Source organism: Seriola dumerili, unplaced genomic scaffold (genome assembly GCF_002260705.1).
Source record: "Seriola dumerili isolate Sdu_G_001 unplaced genomic scaffold, Sdu_1.0 BDQW01005129.1, whole genome shotgun sequence".
NCBI lineage: Eukaryota > Metazoa > Chordata > Actinopteri > Carangiformes > Carangidae > Seriola > Seriola dumerili.
The window spans coordinates 66825-83789 of NW_019179384.1; the positions used below are offsets into that span (position 1 = coordinate 66825).

General features: G+C 43.3%; 1 protein-coding gene across 1 annotated transcript in view; it reads left to right on the plus strand.

Moving 5' to 3' along the window:
* Nucleotides 1-667: 667 nt before the first annotated feature.
* LOC111239858 (zinc finger protein 629-like) overlaps nucleotides 668-16965 on the plus strand; it is a 43594-nt gene continuing 27296 nt past the window's right edge. Inside the window, exons 1-8 of the mRNA XM_022769777.1 lie at nucleotides 668-1195; nucleotides 4449-4552; nucleotides 4721-4838; nucleotides 7010-7824; nucleotides 10684-10774; nucleotides 11099-11890; nucleotides 13401-13408; nucleotides 16085-16475. Of these exons, the coding sequence (XP_022625498.1) occupies nucleotides 901-1195; nucleotides 4449-4552; nucleotides 4721-4838; nucleotides 7010-7824; nucleotides 10684-10774; nucleotides 11099-11890; nucleotides 13401-13408; nucleotides 16085-16475 (2614 nt within the window). The 5' untranslated portion in view covers nucleotides 668-900. The remainder of the gene's footprint in view (nucleotides 1196-4448; nucleotides 4553-4720; nucleotides 4839-7009; nucleotides 7825-10683; nucleotides 10775-11098; nucleotides 11891-13400; nucleotides 13409-16084; nucleotides 16476-16965) is intronic.

The following is a 16965-nucleotide window of genomic DNA, read 5'->3' on the forward strand; positions in this document are numbered from 1 at the left end:
ACAATGATGATGCACTGTTCAATATTTCTATGATTATAAAGAAGGAACATTTCAGTCAGACTGACTCATCAGACATCAACTACCTCTGTCCTCTTCTCTGCTTTAGGCTGTAGAAACAGGCTGACATTACCTTTTAACTTTTTATCTGTGCTCGACACTCACTCCTCCTCTTTGACCATTTATGGATTAGCCGGGAGTTAGGGGTGGAGTCAGGCACTGCCAAGATGGTGATTGCAGCAGCTCACTCTAAGCATCAGAAACCTGTGGGTGACATCACAGAGGCTACATCCATCTTTATTTACAGTAAAACCAAAACAATGAGCTGAAAGAGGCTAAAATGTTTCATATGACTGATGCGACTGTGGACTTACCTGTCTCTGTGGGTCCAGTGACACCTTTCATATGGTGCAGCTTTAATGTTGTGGGTTACATGTGCTGCTGGCAGAGGGGCTGAATTTCACAGATATGCCCCTGATGAAGAGGAGGACTGCGTGGGTGAGGTTAAATGAGGTAAATTCTTATGAAGACATAGATACACCATTTCTAGTTCTATGTAATGTAAAATGACATTATCTATCTATCTATCTATCTATCTATCTATCTATCTATCTATCTATCTATCTATCTATCTATCTATCTATCTATCTATCTATCTCTCTACCTACTCTGGTACTTTAGGGAGCGTTTGTTTAACCGGATGCGACGTCACATGTTTGCGGTCGGAGCTTGTGGGCAGAGAAGAAGCTACTTTAGCTTAGCTAAAGTCTTTTACCTGCTCAGCATTGAAACACGTCGAATCGTCGTAGTAATGGTCTGACCAAACCTCCTCCTAACCCACCGGAGGACTAACACCGTGTTTTCACCGACGGAGCGGCCAGCGAACCACCGACTGGAGGAAGGATGTCCAGCCGCCTGGCCTTTCAGACCCAGCTGGCCTCCATCATGGAGGTCCTGGCTAACGCCGCGGTGGCGGAGATCTGTAAGCTGGTGGACGATGAATACGCCGTGGTGAGTTTACAGATGTCCCAGTGCCAGAGAGAGAACAAAGCCCTGAAGAGAAAGCTGCATCTGCTGGAGCTGAAGATGGCCCGGGGAAACGCCGAGAGGAGGCTCCGGGAGAGCGCCATGAACAGCAGCCGGCCGAGAGTCCAGATACACCCGGGAGACAGACTCCGGGAGTCCTCTCCATCCACCAGTAAGAGCTGCTGTTTTAAACCATGTTTTCTTCAGACACACACACACACACACACACACACACACACACAATAAATAAATAATAAATATATATATATATATAAATTACATAACATACCTAAACATGCCAGAACCTGAATATGACTGAATTACCTCAGTGTGTTTGAATATGACAGTCTATTACCACAGTGTGTCTGAATATGACAGTCTATTACCACAGTGCAGTATCCTCTGCCACCATGATTTTTCATTAAAGTTGTTATGATACCTGCTGCGTTCATTAGAAGAGTTTTTTTCTCCTAGAAAAATCAACAAAACACATTGAGAATGTTCCTTGTTTCCATTGAGTTTTGTTAGGTGAATAAAGTGGGGTTTTCTCCTCTCACGATATCATTTCAATTAAACATTGCGACGGATGTCCAGCATTTGTTAATTGGTGAGACGATTGCATCCATCCATAGTTGCCGCTGTATTATTTAATCGAAGGCGACCAGGTTATGTGGTGCACGTAATGACAGAGGGGGAAAATCTCTTATATATGGTATATATACGGTCATGTATCAGGGATTTTGGGAGATAATAGTCTGCAGTGTTTTTGGATGTCATGTGAACACTCAAGTCATGTCATGTGTGTTTCTGTTTCACTTTTGCGACATATTGCTTTGTCGAATAGACTGAAAAACCGCAAGTCTACAATTGCATATTGGCAATGCAGTAATCCAATAACAAGTTATCAATCAATTCAAAATCAGTTCTTTTTTGCTGCTCTCAAACAGGAGGTTTAACCTGAGCTATTCACCGACAGCGACCATATCACATCCACACAGGGTCAGAAGTATACAGTTGTTAACATCATTGTTTTGCTGCAGCGCTGTTCACAGGTTGTGGAACCCACCCAAAAGAACATTTCTGTACCCATAGTGACAGTCTACCTCTATGTCCTGTTACAAAAATATACCCACTGGAAAGGTACAGAATTGGTACCTTTTTTTCAAGTTATTTTTTGGCATTTTTGCCTTTATTTATTATTTTGCCAACAGAATTAGTGGCACCTTATTAGGTACATTTGGAGTGACATGTCATTTTGTACCTTTTATGAGGCAAAAACATTAACAATTATTGGCCAAAATTTATTTAAAAAACTGACAATTAGTTTCCATCTTTAACAAAATCAACATTTTATATGTAAACTGATCCATTTTCAATGTGTTTCAATCTATTGTTCTGACAGAACCGATTTGTCCCAGCACATGAAAAAAGGCAGCTTTTCGACATTAAACTGAAGCATAATACCTAAGGAGCCACTCTGTAATCACTGAGTGCAACCAAGAGAAATTTCATTTTGGTTTCAGACACAAAACAGATTCAAAGTTCAGTAATTAGTATTACATTTACAAAATACAAATTCATAATTTGTGTGTATTATTGAAGGCGTACACTGTAGAAAAGTGTCCACCGGTAGAGATTTGGCAGTACTGTCCCTTAGTGCTGAAGTCACTCATAGACAGCCGTGGTTCTGGTTGAGACCCAGACGATGTCCTATCTGGACCCCGATTGTATAACCTACAAATGATCAAGAACTATTACATTTGGGCAGAGCATATCTATTTTAACCAGCGCAGCTTTTCTAGCCTTTACATCACTTTTCACGTGACGCTGCTCAGCCAATCTTTGTGACTTGAGTCAGTGAGTGACATAGACACAGGAGAGAGATGAGAGGAGAAGGTGGGGTATAAGAGGGAAAGAAAGAGAAAAGGATGTGAGTTAACAAAAAGAAGAAAAAGTGAAACTCAAGTTGCACTTTAATTGTTCTAAAATTAAACACTTTATTTTAAGATGCACATTTTTCAAAAGCTCTGTTTTGTATCTCAGCTCTTGTTTTCCTAGAAATGAAGCAAGATCATTAAATTACCATGAGAGAAGTTGTTTCTAATCACTCCAGTTCACTCCTCATTACTAAAAGAGGTGTGATAGACTGGGATCTGATTCACAGGAGAGGAGCCTGACACCATTCTACTTTCATACTGTTTATTTGGTGGAGGACAGAGTGAGCTGCGGCCCCAAAATGAGTTTTAAAAACACACAATCACCTGTCGAAGCATCTCACATAGAGGCTCCGACACTGACAGGAGCTCCAACCTTAGGATGAGACAGATCTGTTTTAACAGTCTGCATGGCGGCTAGCCATGTTGAGGTAAACCTGTATCAGAAACTTTGGGAACCACAAGCTGGCCTGTAGGGATCATAACATGAGCTCTTCAAGATACGATGGTGTAGGTGAGGAGGAGGAGTTTACAGGGAGCTAATGAAGCCAACACAGGAGAGGTGTTCCGGACATCCTCATAATAAGGAATTACAGTAGTTCAGTCTAGAGGTCACAAATGCATTGGCTAGTTTTTATTCCTCCGTGTCAGGGACAGTCAGAGCAGCAGACATTTTGTTTTCAGGTTGTACATCTGTCCCATTTTCGTGGACACGATATCTCTATCTATAACGCCTTAACAGAACTTCCTCAAATTTGGTACAAACATTCACTAGGGCTCAAGGATGAATTCATTAGATTTTGGGGGGTCAAAGGTCACGGCGTGGTGACCTCACAAAACAGATTTTCCTTGTGAATGCAATATCTCAGTAATGCTTTGAACTTCTTGAAATTTGGTAAAAACATTCATCTGGGCTCAAGGACAAACTGAATCCCAATAAATCATGCACAAATGTCCATTTGGACTGAAGGATGAACTGACTAGATTTTGGTGGCTAAAGACCAATGGTCAAGGTCACAGTTATCTCAGAAAACACTTTTTAGCCATTACTCAAGACTTTGCAGAAATTATGACAAAATTTAATGACTAAAAATATGACTCTGGATAAACGGATGTAACCTGAAACTAGTCTCAGTGGAGGAGGCAGACAACCACGAGGAGGTGACTCTAGTTCCTTTTGAGCGAGGATGACAGGATTTCTTATAGTCTGAATTTCAACATGAAATCAGAAAATCTAGACTGTGTTTCTACACTTGGCTTTGGGATATGGTGGACGAGAGAAATGAGTTCAACTGTAGAACGTGTGGAGAATATTGAGATCCAGAAATCATCAGAGTCACAGACACAACATCAGCAGCTCTTTCAGGGCAGAACCCTTGTCATTTGGTTGATTGATGAAATATTTATCCTTCAGCAACAATGTGATTGTATCTGAATGCTGAACATGTGACAACCAGTATTTCTGAACACACGTGTCCTGTGTTTGTGTAGGTGCTGTGTTTGAGCGACAGATGGCCGTGGCTCTGTGGTCAGGCAGAGCTGCTGCAGGTGGTGCAACTGGCCAGCCGGTCCACTCTGACAGCATCCACAGTAAGGTAAGCACCATGGGGGAGTCCAGGTGATGTGGAGGACTCACATACTGGGAGGGGGCAGGCTGGCTGCTGTGGTTGTACTGGGCAGCTGGGCAGTCAGTGCTTGTACTGTAGCTGCTGGAATCTGAAGCAGGTCTTTGCTGAGTCTGACAGAGCTGCCTTACTGTGCAGTCTCCAGATGTGGAGCTGGTGGAACCAGAGGCACTGCTGGTGAAGGAGGAGAAGGTGGAGGCAAACATGTCCCGAGCTGAAGAGACAGAGGAGGACGTGCCCCTTATAGGAGATGATGGTGAGTGCAGAAGCTGTCACGTGTATGTGTGTCATGATGAGTGACAAACGTTCACTTGGAATCAAGGATGAACTGATTAGATTTTGGTGGCTAAAGGTCAAGATCAGTGTCACATCACAAAACACTTTTTAGCCAGCACTCAAGACTTTGCTCAGCAATTATGACAAAATTTCACACCAGTGGTTAATATTTTATATGACTCTGGATAAACAGGGATGTAACCTGAAACTAGTCTGAGTGGAGGAGGAGATTCTAGTTTATTTATATGTTTGAATTTAGATGTCATAAATTGGAACTGATTTTGGTGTCAATAGCTGCATTTCGACCCCTGGAACTTTAAGTTCCAGGTACTTTTCTTCAGGAACTGAAAGGTTCCTGTGGCCCATTGTTGTCTGCGTTTCCACCATGGCCTAAAGTCCCGGGAAGATAATTATTACTTGACATTACATTATTCATATCACTTTGAGTACATAACATGAAAGACAATATGGGACAAATTGGGTCCCCTATATATTCAATACAGGACGCAGCATATTATACATGACGGGTGGCAACCTCAGCCACTCCGTCGGTTGTGGTCATTTAATTTTTTGAAGTCCTGTTTCAGTTTTTTTACCTTCTCCCGGACCTGTTTTTGCAGTGTGGAAAATGTATTCGCTCGCTCCCTCGCTCGCTCCCTCCCTCTCTGTGGACTTTTAAACATCACAGGTGAAAAAAAATGCAGCAAGTACTCGACCAGTCAGAAATGTTCAGCACTGCAGACCACACCCCCCAAAGTTCCTGAACCTTTGGAAAGTACTAGCCGCCGACCAGGGACTTTTTTGGGGGTCAGCTAGTCAGCTAATGCTTATGTTAGAATGAGTGCTTCAAATTCACCATATTTTCTTCTTCTGTGTTTTACTTGAAGTGTTGATCCATAAGAAGATATATTTGTGGTTCATCTTAGTGTAGTTTTACATCTCCTCTCTCAGGCTTCTCTCTGGAGCTCTAGTAACAACACGTCGGTGAGCCAATTGGAAGAGAGGAGGCTCTGAGCTTCTGTTTTGATTGGCTGATTGATTCGATAAAAAATAGCAGATTTCAAGTAAACACTCAGAGAAACCAAATCCTTCAAGGTTGGATGGTGGGTCCAGTGGGGCAGGGCTTGGTGACTGCTTTGTTGTGACATCACAAAGTTCCAAAAGTCCTGACGGCTGGTTTTAAGGCGCAGTTTCTGAATACAGGCTGGGTGCATTTCTCTGTGAACTGAGAGCTTTGATAATTTCACAGGATTAATATAGAACCTAGACCTGATCTATAATCAAACAACATATGGACATCTACCTTTAGACTATATGGAGCTTTAGAATTACTGTCCCAGCTGTATGGCGTTACTTTTGTCTGTTAATAAAAAAAAACAAATTAATGTGGAATCACAAACTGCAGAATGACAGCTGTCATGTGAAATGTTACCGTCTTTTTGTTTGCATCTCTTTTGAGTTTGGTCATTATGGTAAAAGTACAAATGTTGCAGGGACGGGGCTTCTCTCTGTGGCTCTTCTATTGGTCTGATACACTGAAGAATTCTGGTAAGAGACCACTGAACTCCAGTAGCCCTCCCTGAAAGATGAAATCACTGATTTGTAAAACCTTATTGTTTGAGACTGATGGCCTTGTGGAAGAATAATATGTAGTGTCTTGTGAGCTCTCAGGGCCACCATAGATTTTCTGAGACAGTTTGAAGTGTTCAGATTCCAGTCTTTTGATCTGTGGTTTCGTGGTTTTTTGACAGATTTCTGCAGTGAAGACGTCGGGACATTGTGAGCTTGTTGTGAGCTCCCCCTCCCCCCAATACTATTATGAATTTTATCATAATAGTATTAGTATTGTCTTTTCTCTGGCGGCTCAGTCAGACTCCTGCTTATTTTCATCATTTAAACGAGCACTCTTGATTCTGCACATGCTCGGTTCACTCGTGATGGCACTACACAAACTATAACAGGAAGTGATCAGCTTTTAATTTCATGGATGTAACTGAACAGGTGAAATGATAAAATGACAATAGATAATCAGTGTGAGATCATGATATTGGTGATGATGATAAATTGACAGATTGACCAGTAGAACCATGTGAGACAGAGTATTAAACTGTTGTGTCTCCCCTTCCTTTGTCTCATTGTGTCTCTCTGAAGGAGTGCTGGAGTGTGTCCCTCGTGGAGCTGCAGGACAGAGACTCAGCCCTGAACAGCAGGACATCCAATCCCAGACCCAGTCTCAGACCCAGATCCAGTCTCAGACCCAGATCCAGATGCAGAACAGCAGGCGTAGTGGCAACAGCAGAGGAGCGGAGGTCAGTGACTCCTCTCCTCTCCTTAAGTGCGACCTCAGTTCCTCTGATGAGGGCAGAGACTCGCTGCAGGAAACGGTAAACCCCGCCCAGTATGTCGATGATGTCAGCAGTGACTCACAGTTTGATGTGTTGTGTGACAATGATAAAAGTGCTGACTCTTTGGTTGAGGAGTTTTTTGACGAGCCCTTGGGGGCTGAAATGGAAGGACAGACGCCGTCTTGTTCATACTCGATGGCGGCGGCCGATTTCCCTTCGACCTCCTCCAGTGTGAACGGCTGGGCTTGTTACGGCGCCAGTTTCCCGATTTCCCAGCCCTTCAGTGACAGCAAACAAGCGCACCATCGACCCGGCCCAAAGGAGAGACTGTTCGTCTGCAGCTACTGCGGCAAAGCTTTTAACCGGCCAAAGAAAGTGGAGATCCACCAGCGTGTCCACACGGGGGAGAAGCCGTTCAGCTGCTCCACATGTGGGAAGACGTTCTCCGAGGCTGGTAACCTGAGGAAGCACCAGAGGGTTCACACCGGGGAAAAACCGTACAGCTGTGGGATGTGTGGCCGAGGATTTGCCTGGATAAGAAACCTGAAGACACACCAGCAAAAGAGCCACCCTGAAATTCACCCTGAGGAGGAGAGCTGGGAACAGACCCGGACCGAGCCGGTCTGAAGACTCGGTGCTGAGGAAAAGACTCAACACAATGAACAGATCTCTAAATGTTTCACATGGTGGTCAACAGGAAACGTGTTTTAAATGTGTCTTTGTTTTCAGAGAGGATGGAGAAGGAGATGAATTAGGGGGACGCAGTTTTTGGACAATTTGAACTTGGTTGTGATGACTTCATCCATCCTCTTCAAAATGACTTGTGAAATGTGTTGTTTCATTGAAGTGTTTGCTGTACACATGCATGGACGATACTGCGCACAGCTGCAGCTTTGCATCAAGAAGGAGAGCCAAAAGGAGCAAATCCCATCTACAGAGTGTTAGTCTGACTTCCCTCCTCTGTCTGTGGCTCTAACTGGTTCCTCCTGAACATGTAAATCGTACAGTTTCATTAAAAAAAATAAACTCTCAGTCATTTCCTAAATATAAAGGAAATGGTGACTGTTGGGGACTTTTTCAGTGGCAGATCAATCCTCATTTGGTGTTCTTGTGAGCGGGACGGTGTGTGCTGGACTGAGTCTAAATAAACCACAGTGTGTGTGTTGATGGTTATGAAGGAATATGTGTTTTAGGAAACAGTGGAGCTCAGTGGCTCAGATTCATCAGATGTGACGTAGGAGATGGTGTCAGTTTGGATCTGCACTAACCCTCTTCAGGAATCAGGTCCTGCTTTACCATTAATAAATACTCAGTTCATGTGACGACCACATTATGATCATTGTAAACTGTACGGCAGGGGTGTGAACCCAATCACAGAGAGGGTCAACTGGGTCCAAGTTGAGGGCCAAACGGTGTCAAAGTTTATTGAAAAACAGACTTAAATCGACCGTGTTGTTTCATGTATTAGGTGAACACGGTCTGCTGTGACTCCAGACTTCTTCTGAACTCTTCTTCCTTCAGGAGCTTGAGCTGTGTCCTGATCCTGGTACTGGTCATGATGTTCGTTTTGTTGTGTCGTTTTATGTTATATTCTTTAATTACGGCCACATCCGCTCTGCGCAGAGGACAGACAGGTTTATTTTTTATGTCAGTGAACAGATACTCTATCTCCCACCTCTCCTGAAAGCCCATGTTTTCAGAGTCCACCTTTCGTTTAGCCATTTCTATTGGGGGCGAGCTTAAATGTGACTGGAAGTGACTGAATGAGCGTGCGACTCTGAGTATGTCAATACAGAGGGGGAGGAAGTATCAGTTGTGTGAGTGCAGTTCTGATAGACAGAAGATATTATCTCCTTGAGTTTGACATGTATGCTGTCCGATGTAAATCTGAGCCTCCCGTTCAGCTGTTACATTAACATGTTTACATTCATCAGTAACAGATGAGCAAGCGCTGACTGAACATCTGGTTCCACTTGCATCATGTGTATGAGACTTTAAAGAGCGTTGCACACTTTGTGGGAATAAATAAGAAGTACCTGTGTTGGAATTCAGCCTCAGTGACTGAGTGTGAACATGGTGTCCATGTCTCTGTAAGCGTTTGAGAGCATTGTCGAGGTGTGGACAGTCTTTCTAAATGTAGCACATTTCATGTATAATAGTGGAAATATTACATGTTTTTTATGCAGTGTTTGATCTATGGAATAAAAGATGCACCGCTGAAACCACTGATTTATTTCACCACCAGTCTCGCATGAATGAAATCAGATGTGAAGAAGTCAGTTGAGCACCTGGAATTTTTAAAATAACATACATCCTAAAGCCTTGAATGTGATCAAAGAGCATCGATCCCAACACGACCCCCCATCCCTCACGAGTCCCTCTGTAGTGTGACATGTACGCTGTGGTTGGTCTGTGACGACACGTCAGACAGTGAGTCAGACTGTGTGTTTACAGCTCACTGTCACATTCAACTGACAAATCTTGTTTAAAGCTTCAACCTGTTCTCCACGACACTGATGTGTATAATGTGTGAAACCAAATGTTACTGTGTGAGGGACTTTGACTTGACATTGTGTAAAGAAGCATTTAAACAGTCATAATGTTCTTCAGATGGCTGGTACCAGCAGAACCTTTGAGTTCTTAAAGGGTTAGAACACAGTTCTGGATCTCTGAGGCCAACACTAATATTTGAGAGTTAAAGTGATAGTTGTGGTGTTTTGACGTGGGGTTGTGCTCCCAGTTAGGAAAGCCGACCGGCAGCACCCGGCAGAGTGTCAGAGTAATAAGCTGCTGTGGGTCGCCCATCGAAACAACCCAATATCTGTTTAAATGTAGCTTCATGTAGAATATTTTTCAGACCTACGGAGTACACTATATTACGCCGCTTTCTGATTCAGTCAGCTGACCTGCGGCTGCGGTGTGCGCCGTAGGAATATGGTAGTCCAGTGGTTGAAAAATGTAGTGCCAAGGGAAAGTGCTGTTTTCACAGGAAGATAAAGAGCTGAAATATTGTACATGAAGCTACATTTAAACAGATATTGGATTGCTTTGGTGGGTGTTTTTAAAAGTGTCTAAAACAGGTTTTTTTTGGTGGCCAGCCCACAGCAGCTCATCACTCTGACACTCTGCCAGTGGCCCCGGTCAGCTTTCCTATCTCGGAGCGCGCTGAACAGAATCTACTGTAGGTAATGTACCAACTATATACTGTATGACTACCTCACGCAACCCCACCCCAAAACACCACAACTATCCCTTTAATTACAATCGGCTGCTATTTTTTTCATTGTTTTCTACATAAACACTCTCGTAATCTTTATTAAAATCTAATTTGGTTATTAAAGCTGCATTAATCAATATTTTCTAAATGATGAGGTCATGACCCACAGTGATGATGTAACTGTGCAGATGTACACTGACTCCACTCCAGGTGAACGACTGTGTCTGACGTCACCTGTCCTCTGTTTATTGTGTGTGCAAAAGGAGGCGGAGCCAGAAGTGGTGCTGGTGAAGATGGAGGAGGTGGAGCTGGTGACAGGACCTCAGAGCCAGACAGGCCTCAGCATACAGGAGGGTGAGTTCACACAGAGCACAGCCATTTGTGTTTGTTATCAGTTTCAAAATAAAATGCACACTTCCTGTACAGTGGTGGGTCAGACACTTTGTGTTTTTATCACTTAAAATCAAAACTGGATCAAAACTCAAAGCACAAAACAAACTGTCTGTGTCTGATTTCGTGGCAGTAGGTTAAAAACACCCTCACATCACTGTCAGTGTGCACCTGATTTACAGACTTTAGTAGCTGCTGTCTCCAACATGGAAGATAACCAGGAGGAGAAGCTGCTGCAGTCTGTCCAGTAGATCCAGTCTGACCTGGTGTCTCCCTCTGTGTGTCCAGGGCTGGTGGAGTCCAGTACAGACAACTACAGAGGAGCACTGCCATTCGACGAGACCACACAGGCTTCCACCAATCAGCTGTCTGACCTGCAGGAGGCTGGGGGGGGATTCTCAGAGGTCAGCTATGGCCATTCTTCACTGTGGACTAATGGGGGGGGTAGTTATTGTCATGACAACAGCCTCCCTGGGCCGTCCTCACACTGCGCCCCCCTCTCATACCTGCCCGGTAGACTCATTGGAGCAGAGCCTGGCAGCTCTGGGAGGGGACTGGCTGTTGAGAGTTCAGCAGGAAGGGGATTGGCTGTTGAAAGCTCCAGAGGCTTCCACACCTCTGTGTCCTTTGAGCAGCAGCATCCCGTTATCGATTTGTCAGAGGAGTCAAGCCCCATTCAGGTTTCAGGCCACATACAGGGGGGGCAGCTGGCTGTTCAGAGGCCCCCCCCATTCCTGGACCTGGGTCCCAGTAAGGCTAAGAGCTGTTACAGCGGCGCTGACATGCAGCAGAAAGTCCCCAGGAAGAGGGTATACATGTGTAGGTTCTGTGGGAAAGGTTTCAGCTCGCCAGCAAACTTAGAGTCTCATCTGAGGACTCACACCGGAGAGAGGCCATATGGCTGCAGCATCTGCGGCAAAAAGTTCTCCCAGTTCTGGAACCTGAAGATCCACAGGAACATCCACACCGGAGAAAGGCCCTACCAGTGCTTGCTCTGCCCCGAGAGGTTTTCCGACCCCAGCAACCTGAAGAAACACCAGAAGAGACACCACACGCAGTCAGGGACGGGTCAGCTGCCGAGCTGAGTAAGGCCACAATATATGACAGGAACATAATCCCCTCACCCCAAACACCAGTCAGATCAGACATCCATGTCTCTGTAGCAACACAAAGGAATAAAGGCTGGTCCTCAAACATTAAAGATCTGTATTGTCGTGGCCCATGAGGTAAACTCAATAAAATATCATTCACACACAACAGCAGAGTCATACGGAGGAACAGGAAAAGTAATGAAGCATTTCCTTTATCTCATATTTTAATAGGCATTAAATATAAATAATTTATAAACCAAGGATTAATCATTAAATAAATACTTCAGATTTAAAACTGGATTTACAAAAACACCATGAAACATTACATAAACCATTTATAAATGTATTTTTTTTACTTTAACTTTTATTGGGTTTTCTTTTTTTCAAATAGAGAAAATTAGATGTTACATTTTACTTACATACTGATGCAGATACTTAAACAAGGTGAAAAAGAAAGAGAGAGAAAAAAGGGGGGGGGGGGGTCTAGAGAATGGGCTAAACATAAAGTGTAGTTCAAGCCATGCCATCTATACGGTACAGCAATACATAAAGTACATGAGGAAATGGGTGGTTTATTTTACTTTGGGAGTATGACTAAGAATTCTGGGGAAGATGGGTATTTTGCGAACAATGTCCATTATGACCTTCCACGATTGTTGCTTCTTATTATACACTTCAGAGAGGTTAGACGCAATTCCCTCCATCGAGATCGTCTCAAGGAAAGTTTGAAACCACAGTCCTGCTTTCAGTTGATCTGCTTTATAAATTAATTTATTAATTAATGAATAAGTAATAAAATTTTCTAAAACTATTTGAAAGACATTTTTTGGGCTTTTTATGCCTTTATTGGATAGCACAGTAGAGAGAGACAGGAAATGGGGAGGCAGAGAGAGGGGGAATGACATGCAGTAAAGGGCCGTCCGATGTGGGATTTGAACCTGGGCCGACTGCAGCGAGGACTGTAGCCGCTACATATGGGGGCGCCTGCTCAACCCACTGCACCACTTAACACCCCTTGAAAGACATTTTAAAAATGAAAATACATAATTGGATTACCATCATGACAATCTGTGCCGTCAGTGAAGGAGAAACTAAATGACTAAGATAATGGATTAGCTAACAAGAAAAGCAGGGAAATTGAAATTGAAATGGAAATGGAAATTGAAAAGTTCATCTAGTTATGTATTTCCATTTTTAAAATGTCTTTCAAATTGTTTTTCAAATTCTATTATTTATTCATCAATTAATAAATGTATTTCTAAATGATTTATTAGATAAGAGTTTTATGCTGTTTTTGTAAATCCAGTTTTAAATCTGAAGTATGGATGGTGGATTAATTGTTAATTTATAAATTCTTTTTACAATTCCTATTTTAATGTCTATTAAAATATGAAATTAAGGAAATGATTTATTACCTTCTTGTGACATCACTGCTCCATCGAGTCATGTCACACTGCTTAGAAATAATGTCTTTATTCAATAACTGATTTTTTTCTCAGAGCTAAAGGTACTGTTAATGTTACCGTCAACACAACTCAACACTTCCTGCACATATTTCACATTTCATTTTTGAGACATCTGGGGGCTTTTAATGTGAAAATCTGTGCAGGAAGTGTTGAGTCGCAAAATAGAACCTCGGACACGGACAGTGTTTCTGTTGTGGTGAGTGGTGTGTACGAGTGAAGAAGTCAGCACTTCCTGGACAGATGTTAGACATTAAAAGCCCTTTATGCTGTTGGTAGGCTTTCATTGTGAAACTTTCTTTGCAGGAAAAGGTGGGTTTCTCTGGCATGTGGAAGTGTATGTGAGTGTAGAGAGTGAGAGCAGCACAGTATATGATCAAACATACATCATTATAAATGAAGGGGTGTGAATCTGTTTCAGATGAAGGTCTGGATCTCTCTGCACTTGAGGGAAATAACAGGCCTGATTCAAAACGACAAAACAAGCCAAACAACAGATACGTTACAGACAGTGCGGGGCAGAGTCTTAACACTGTTTGGAGAAATATTCACACAGTGATATTGTGTTTTAATCCTGTTCTTCCAGTGGACATGCATTGAGTTTGTTTTATCTACAAGAGTAATTCTATACTAGAGGAGTGTGTCGTTTTAAAGTGTGACTGTTGAAGCATGAACATAGACTGTAAATGTAAAACTAGCTTTTTCTATTGTGTCACAATTTTGTAAACTCCTGCTCAATGTCCATAGTTTGTAATGTACATCATTAAAACTTTATCAAAACATGAACGTGAATTTGTGTTTTCCTTATAAACTACATTACAAAATTGTGACACAATATTAACAACAAATTCAATTCAATTTTGTTTTTATAGAACTGAATCATAATATAAATTATCTCAGGGCTCTTACAGGGTGGGTTTGAGACCTTATTCATGGTGGGGTCTGCCTCGACCGGTTGAGTGTGAGAACAGAAAGGGGGTGAGGGAGGAGAGAGAGAGACCTTGGGCAGCAGTATAAACTGTTGATTGTAAATTGTAAAAGTGAAAATAATAACAGTTATCCACAGGTTATGGTGTTATCAATAATACAAAATAATAATAATAATGATATTAATAATAATAATGATGAGCATTGTAGTGGCAGATCTGGATCCTGCAGCTCCCAAAACAGAGACCTGCAGAATTAGGACAGAGAGAGAGAGAGACATAGAGAGAGAGGGAGAAAGAGAGAGAGAGCTCAGTGCATCATGGGAGTCCCCCCAGCAGTCTAAGTCTATAGCAGCATAGCTAAGGGGTGGTTCAGGACTCACCTGAGCCTGCTCTAACTATAAGCTTTATGAAAGAGGGCAGTTTGAAGCCTGATCTTAAATGTAGAGAGGGAGTCTGCCTCCTGGACCCAGACTGGGAGCTGGTTCCTCAGGAGAGGAGCCTGACAGCTGAAGGCTCTGACTCCCATTTGAGAAACTAGGAGCCACAAGTAGACCTGCATTTAGAGAGCGGAGTGTTCTGTTGGGATGATAGGGAGATATGAGCTCTTTAAGATACAATTGTGTCTGACCATTAACAGCTTTGTAGGTGAGGAGGAGGATTTTATAGGGAGCTGATGCAGAGAAGCTAACAGGAGAGATGTGATCTCTTCTCTTAGTTCCTGTCAGTACTCTGCTGCAGCGTTTTGAATCAGCTGGAGGCGTTTCACTGAGTAATTGGGACATCCTGATAATAAAGAATTACAGTAGTCCAGTCTGGAGGTAACAAATACATGGACACATCTGTAACTCATGCTGAATCATAATGACCATATGTACAGGTTTTTCACAGAGGGCCATTTAGAGCATGAACCCTCAGCCAGTCTGAGTTGCAGAGTTGCCACAGTCCTGTCCACAGCAGCAGGTTCCAGCTGAAACAGACAGAACTTTCAAACATGTGTGATGCCATTCAGCCTTAAGTGGCTCCGCTGGGCTCAGACCAGTCATCAGAGGAGACACATGAGAGGAATAATTAAACATTTCCATTCCTTCCTTTGAGCAAGATGTTGGGATCACTATATATCTCTGGGTGAAGTATAGACATGGTTAGCTTAGCTTACCATGAAAACTGGAAGCAAGAGGAAATGACTGGTGAAAATGAAGCTCTTTGATTACATGTATCTGGGGATGAACTGGGCTCCTATGTGGTTCTATGTGCCGTGACTTCAGGAAGTCACTATTTAGCCAAAAGTCGTTCCAGAATGTCACTTCCTGTCAAACCACAATTTGTCATGTTTACATTACTGTTTGTGTAGAAACAAGATTCATGTCCATTAGTAGAATCTACAGGTGTCATGACTGATATATGAGTGTTACATGAATGCTACATGAGTGTTAAATGAGTGCTACAGGAGTGCTTGCATGAATGCTACATGAGTGCTAAATGAGTGCTATATGTTGTGTACACATGCACAAGAGTGCAGTGACAGGTGGCTGTGGTGGTCAGTCTTCACCTGGACACCACTCTGTGTCCTGCTCATCCAGTCCAGTGTGGATGTGTGTGTATGAATTCATCGAGTTTGGTATCTGTCTCTTGATGTCAGCCAGTAGTTAGACTCAGTCCTGACAGTGGGATTAATCTTGTCTGTTCCCAAAGTGTCACACTGTGTGTCGTTGTTCATTGAGTCCTGTAACCCTAATGAGTCATTAACATCTGGTCTTATTGACCCCCCACCCCCTATTGTCCCCTCCCCAGTCTGCAGCCCCTCAGTCAACCCCGATGATATCGGAAGACTCCATTGGTGTCGTGTCCGTCCAGCTCAGGGTACCAGACACCAACACACCAGCCAACCCCAACACACCACCACCTCCACCACCGCAGAGATCCAGCAACACTCTCACCTCTAAGTACTCTCTGTTTGAACTGGATACATTCTTCAGCCGCTGGGCCCCTGATAGTGACCCCGCCCCCGCCCCCGGTGGCCCCTCATGTCCTTTCACTGCCGATGACTCACCAGAGTGTGACCAGGACAGAGTTATCATTGTAGAGACTGAACCATCAGTCTCCTCAGCAGTGAGGATGAGTGGAGGGCAGAGTTTGACAGCTGGCCGCTCCTCAGGTGACATCCAGCCGACTGCGTCGCCAGGTAACACGTTCTTCATTGTCATCAGAGACATGTCACACAGTGGTAACTGCTGAAACACACATCAAGATCATAAAGGTCAGTACAGGTCAGGGCGCTAAAGGTTAGCAGAGACATTTCTGATGACTCGTGATTAGACGAGAACACATCATTCATTTGAATCTGTCATGACAATCTGACATTGAAGCCTCACACAGGGACCATACAGACCACAGGTGATGGTCACAGAGATGATGTTTCAGTCAGCATAACAGAGGAAAGAAATAATCACCTGCGTCTGGATGTATATCATGTGTGTCCCTGGAAGTGTGCGTGGACTGATAAATGTGAATTGTCCTGTGTGTGTTCTGTGAGACATACAAATAGTGGACACTTCCTGTGGGCTGAAAGCTGTATGTGTGGAGGGCATATTATCCTTATTGAAATGACGAGGTGTTCGTATTGTAGACACCGATTTATGTCACGGTGATGTCATGAGAGTGTGTCGACCTGA